This window comes from Zerene cesonia, chromosome 5 (assembly GCF_012273895.1).
Source record: "Zerene cesonia ecotype Mississippi chromosome 5, Zerene_cesonia_1.1, whole genome shotgun sequence".
NCBI lineage: Eukaryota > Metazoa > Arthropoda > Insecta > Lepidoptera > Pieridae > Zerene > Zerene cesonia.
In genome coordinates this window covers 1,126,038-1,132,381 of record NC_052106.1, presented here as the reverse complement: position 1 = coordinate 1,132,381, position 6,344 = coordinate 1,126,038, and the positions used below count along the sequence as shown (strand labels likewise).

The 6,344-nt window shown below is 40.2% G+C and overlaps 1 protein-coding gene across 1 annotated transcript in view; it reads right to left on the bottom strand.

Annotated features, from left to right (window-relative positions):
- Nucleotides 1-6,344, bottom strand: part of LOC119840152 (Golgi-specific brefeldin A-resistance guanine nucleotide exchange factor 1) — a 26,847-nt gene that overhangs the window by 4,282 nt on the left and 16,221 nt on the right. Inside the window, exons 22-28 of the mRNA XM_038366665.1 lie at nt 3,004-3,113; nt 2,388-2,592; nt 1,955-2,061; nt 1,613-1,694; nt 1,412-1,497; nt 1,012-1,182; nt 123-290 (exon numbers count right to left, since the gene is read on the bottom strand). Of these exons, the coding sequence (XP_038222593.1) occupies nt 123-290; nt 1,012-1,182; nt 1,412-1,497; nt 1,613-1,694; nt 1,955-2,061; nt 2,388-2,592; nt 3,004-3,113 (929 nt within the window). The remainder of the gene's footprint in view (nt 1-122; nt 291-1,011; nt 1,183-1,411; nt 1,498-1,612; nt 1,695-1,954; nt 2,062-2,387; nt 2,593-3,003; nt 3,114-6,344) is intronic.

Genomic DNA, 6,344 nt, shown 5'->3' with positions numbered 1-6,344 from the left:
ATTTCATCAAAATCGGTCAAGCCGTTTCGGAGGAGTATGGCAACGAAAAGTGTGACACGAGAATTTTATATATTAGATCTATCTATCTATCTTTGTAAGGGGGTGGGGGCGCGCCGCGTTACCTTGACGGAGTGCATGACGAGCAGCATGTTCTTGAGCGACTCCTGCGCGCCCTCGCGCAGCGGCTCGGCGCTGGCGGCCAGCAGCGCGCGCTGCACGCGCACCACGCGCGCCCACAGCGCCGCGAACGACGCGCGCGCGCTCAGCGCCTGCAGGTGCTGCAGGAACACCTGCCGCAGCCCGCGACGTGAGCGCGCACACGCACGCACGCGCACGCACACGCGCCCGCAAGCATGCGTATGCGCACTGTTACACTGCCCAATGTCGCTGACATGGGTAATAAAACTTATCGCCTAATATATCGGGTCTCAGAAATTTTGTATGTATATAATGACTTGTATTTATAGTTTAGGGACTTTTCTCTCAATGGCCGCCATTCACGTAAGCTACGGAACAGTCTTATGTGCAGGCTCAACTTGAGAGAAGTATAAGTAGCGCGGGATGCAGAGAACGAATCCCTTTTCAAAATTGTGTGTTGTGAATTAATTGTAACAAGTTCTATATTTCATGAGTTTTTTATATTCATTTCAAAGACCACTTCACACATATTCTTTGTTATTAGTAATAAAGTTTTTGTTTTTTGGTTTAACGCAAGGTAGCGGCGAGCGCAGGCCCATATCCTTTTTCCTACTCTCCCCAGTACTTTTCTTTATTCCTATCGCCAATCCTTTCTTAATCCCTTCCCAAAAAGTCGACAATCTATTTGTAGAGGCCTAAGGACTGCCATGGACCTTATGCCTCTCCAAATGTTCATGGGCGGTGGAAGCGCTAACCATCGGGCGTCTCACCAGCTCCATTGCCGACTGTAACATAAAAATAAAATAAAAAAAGAGCTGTGCGCAGGCGGGCGCGCAGGCACGCACGCAGGCACGCACGCGGGCACGCACGCACCTTGCACATGAGCGTGTTGGCGCGCGCGGCGGTCTCGTGGCGGCGCGGCGGGCGCGCCAGCAGCGGCAGCAGCACGCAGCTGAAGCACGCCTCCCAGCCCGCGCCGCGCAGCGCCGCCAGCGCCGGCGCCAGCAGCGCGCGCTGCAGGTACGCGATCGCGCTGTTCGCCACCTGCCGCCCGCCAAGTGTTCTTGATAATATTCATTGTGTGATAGTGTCGGTGACGGTGATCATTAAGATGATGATGATCAAATCGTTATGATGATTATGAAAGATTTTGTTTTGGACAAGGTAAAACAACAAAAAAACGAAATTTGGTATAGAATCGCAGCATACAATGCATTCGATAAATCTTTAAGGTGCCAAGTTGATATATAGAAGAACCAATGTCACCACTCACCTGTTTCCTTCTGTCCGTGCAGAATTCAGCAATCCCTTGCAATAGTGGTTTCCACGCAACCTCCCATAGATCATACTCTTCTGCATCTGAATCAGAAGGAAGAAATTAACTAAATATTTCAACAATTGTCGAAATTTATTATTTTTGAGTACATTAAACTTTTTTAGTGAATATAATATTTCTTTCCAAGCGACAACTCACTTTGTTCCTGATCAGCCTCGTCTCTCCACCACTTAAATATCTGCGCCGTCCGACTGTGCAACGTGTGCATCAGATCTAATAGCTGGAAACACAATATCAAGATTATTTATGGCAATTCAATTGATTTCGGAAAAATCTCCAACAAATAAGAATTGTTTTTTTAGAATAAACCACTATATACACTATAATATTATGTTGTAATACTGATATTTGATTTATTAGTTTTTAGTTTGTGGAGAGTTCATAAAATATAAGTCAGGACTATGATTCATTAAATTGTAAGTTTTTTTTTTTCTTTATTTTAATATTATTAATGTGAAACGCACAAAAATAGTCCGTTACCTGTATGCTGACCATGTGGTAGCTGTCCAGTGAATCTTCTTCATCGCTCGAATCGGAGCGTCCGCGACCTTTGGACTTACGATTGTCATGTAATTTACTTGTTTTACCTGAAAATTTAACAATTTTGGTTCATTTAATTTGCTTTTCAACTGGTATAAGCCTAACTAATCTTATTATCAAATAGCAACTTAATTGAAAAAATTATTACTGGACATCCAAATAAATTTGGTCCTTCGTGCCGGATCTTTAAGTTCCTTTTAACAAGTTTGTACTGGTACTGGCTTATCTAGTTTTATTAAAAGATCTCAACTCAGAATGCAGCACGACAATGGCGCGACCTCACATTCACCAAATACGGTCGCCAGTCCTAGCACGCGACGGTTGGGTTGGGTTGGGTTGGGTTGGGTGCGACTGGTGGCGCAGAGCGGCTTACCGGAATGCAGCGTGGCCCTGGCCAGCAGGCGCACGGCGCGCACGGCGGCGCGGCAGTTGTGCGGCGTCACGTGCGCCACGTCGCGTATGACGAGCGCCAGCGCCTCCACGCAGCGCCCGAGGGCGGAACTGCGGTGCGCGCGCAGCTGGACTTGCTCCAGCTCCACTTCGACGGCCTCTGTCGTTTTGCCCGACTCGTTCTTCACCTGTGACGGTTAATTGCAGACTGAGAATTATGTCGAAGGCTAGCAAAGCACCTGGAACACATATAGTGTTACAAGTGCTTATGGGCGGTGGTGACCACTTAACATCAGGTGACCCACCTGCTCCTTTGCTTGCTCTGTCATAAAAAGAGAGAATTATAGACTTTCCATTTTTCTTTTCAGTAACGATGAGTTTTCAAGATTTTTACAAAAATTATAATAAAGTAAGACAGATTCTTAAATAATCATAATTTTAAGGTATTTTTATGAGCTCAGAGAGTAATAAGATTAAAAACTTATTCTTTAAAGAAATGCAGAGACTTACGATGGATAAAAAAGTGTTTATGCTTAATTTGAAGAAAATTTACATTATTTTGAAATAAATAAATGAATTTATGTAAAACGTAACGTTACCAAAATCCATCCCTGTGTTTGCGGCGAATGCGACAATTCACTCTCCGATGAAACGCTAGTCGGTCTTCTGTCATTTTCCTCCTCTGAACCTTCTGACCTACTCGCTGATGCTGAGAGAAGAAAAGAAACAAATCACAAACATAACAAACAAATCACTCTTCAGAAATATTGTTTCTGCCTAATAGTAGAATGCTATTGTCTGAAGATATTTGGAAAGTTTTACTTTGCAATTTTAGCCTCATACTTTAATTTTATTCCTTAAAAATTTTCATATGTATACCTAATACAATTGTCGATGCTTAAATATACAAATAAATTAAAAAACGAAACGATATGATGAAAAGTTAAGGTAAAAAATTAATAACTGAAGATAAGATTCTATGATTACGAAATAGATGTTGGTTCTATAATTCATTGCCAATGGATTATAATTGACCGTGACTTTTTATCATAGGGTTGGCAGTTAACAATTAGGATATTGTAATCAATATTTAATAACATAACAAAGACATAAGCAAAGAGGCTAAGAAAAATACATATTTTTTGAAAATGCAACACAGAACATAGATAACTTTAAGACATCAAGATGATCTGTAATGATAGCTATTAGGTTGCAATGATGCTATATATAAATTTATGAAAACGTCCGCAAATGTTGATATTTTTGTGAACACATAAAAATATTTCTTCCATATCATAAACATCAATAAAACAGACATATACTAAGCCTACCGTGGCTGGTAGATAAACCTAATGCATGCTGCTGTTTAAGGAATTGACCCAATTGTTAATCTAAAGCATCGATAGACAAAATTAAAGGTCAATCATAGTTTCAGATAAGATATTAACTACTATATAAACTAGGTAATACAGCGTTAATTACATCAATTACTAAAAACCATGAAGCTATTACTGGTAGCCGTCAGCTTGGCCGTGTGCTATGGTAAGCCTGAAGAACCGATAGGTGTCAACTATCATGAGGCCATTGGCATTGCCAAAGCTAGTCTTATAAGGCAAGCGGAGCAAGGACAGGACTTCGACGGTTCCAAAATAGTGGGGGGTACGCCTGCTGCGCTTGGATCTCACCCACACTTGGTAAATATTTATTTTCTTGTGTTTGATTTTACGTGGGTATTATACATTTATAAATTGTCAGTGGGTGGACGGGAACTCTTCCGTGACCACGCTCGCTGTAAAGTGTTCGAAACGTCGGGTTAACAATATAATGAATAAATCGCGTTTAAAATCCGTTACAAAATTTTTAATTTCTAAATATTTATTTTACCATATAGCAATCCAGATGCTAAAGATTTTCTGTATTTTCTGTATGAAATTAAATTACAATACATGAGTGCACATTACGAAAGTAAGGATACGTACGTATAAAATTTAACAATTCTTCATTATCATCCATATTACTGCGCATCATTTGCGTACAATGCGCCCACAACATGTCTTTCATAAACGCCTCTTTATATTATTCAGGGTGGTCTAGTCATAACACTCACGAGCAACCAGCAATCTGTTTGCGGTTCCTCCCTCATAAGCAACTCTCGTCTAGTCACGGCGGCCCACTGCTGGACCGACGGCCGCAACCAAGCCTCGTACTTCACCGTAGTACTGGGCTCTGTCAGGCTGTTCTCTGGCGGTTTGAGAATCAACACCAACAGTGTGCAGACACACGCGTCATACAATACGCGAACGTTGAGCAACGACGTTGCTATTGTAGCTATCAACCCGATCCAATACACCAGTAAGTTCAAATAAATATATATATATATTTTTTTCTTATTGAGTAATAAAGTAACTACCGTCGTAAATAAGTTTTATAAAATGTTACTGCTGTTGAATTTAAGATATTTTAATCGAAAAAGTTTATGCTTTATATTATAACAGCAGAGTGTAGTTTCTTGGATATAAAATGCCTCAAATCAAATCACTGGGCTAGCTTTGGGAGTCCTGAACTTGCGTTTAAAATTTAACAAAGAAGAAACACGGGTTTTAATTGCTTTAAAGTAAGTATTTAATTTCAGACGTAATCAGTCCGATAGCATTAGCCACCGAAAATAATGACTTCGTCGGTGTATGGGCGACAGCTGCTGGCTTTGGAAAAACTAGTGATTGTGAGTTTTCTTCAACTTTTCCTTCATTCTAACATTATCAATAGTATTAAATTGACATAATATCCTGATTGGACATGGATTCAAACGGACATCATTTATATTAAATTTATTCATGAGTTTTTTAAACGTACGTTTTTAGGGGGCGGAGTGAGCCAGACGCAAAACCAAGTGAATCTCCAAGTGATCACCAACCAAGTGTGCGCACAATCGTTCGGTAGCATCATCATATCCTCCACGCTGTGCGTGAGCGGTGCGAGCGGTTCCAGCACCTGCGGTGGGGATTCAGGCGGTCCTTTGGTGGTCAACAACGGTGGCACCCGGCAACTGGTAAGGACGACCGACGACGAGGAAACGTAGTTTGGATGAACCAAGATAACGAATGTTATTGCGATTACCGATCTCTGCTATAATATTATTTCTAATCCACGCAGGCAAACGTGTTGATTCACTACCCTAACGCGATTTGATAAATGAAAAAACCTTCTCAAATACCAAAGCTATCTCATATCAACTTCTTTCATAATCGGACGATCAAAAATGATGAGGGCTCGAACTGTACAATCTTCACTTCATTTATTCTACGAAGATCAAAAAATATTTCATGAAACAGATGCTAATTTATTACAACACATCCATCTTTTGTTACAGATTGGTATCACATCGTTTGGATCAGCCCGAGGATGCCAACGCGGTTTCCCAGCTGGTTTTGCAAGAGTAACATCTTTTGCAAGCTGGATCCAAGCCCGAATGTAAAACGACTACCGACATATTGCACTAAAATTCGAATAAATTGTTTTGTAACAACATAGTTTTTCATTTAAGTAAGAATACGAATTAAGTTTTCTCTATCTGGTTGGATCTAGATATTTATAGACAACGTAATCTACAGATACATAAATATTTATGTATTGTATGATTACATTTTCAAGATGACTGTATAATCAGATGATTTTGGAGTGATTCTAAATAACAAAAAGAGTTTAATAAACATAAGTTAATACCGGATGGCATGAAAAATGTTAAAAACATATAGTGTTAAAAATTTATTTATCAATTGGCTGATTAAAATTTAAACAAAGGATAAGCAAAATTAATACACGATAACGTATAAACAGATTAGCAGGATTAGGTCCGATATTGCATCAAGGGTCAGTATTGGAATACACATTGATTGTAAACACTCGTTTAAGGGCATGCTCAATAACATGAAGATTCTAT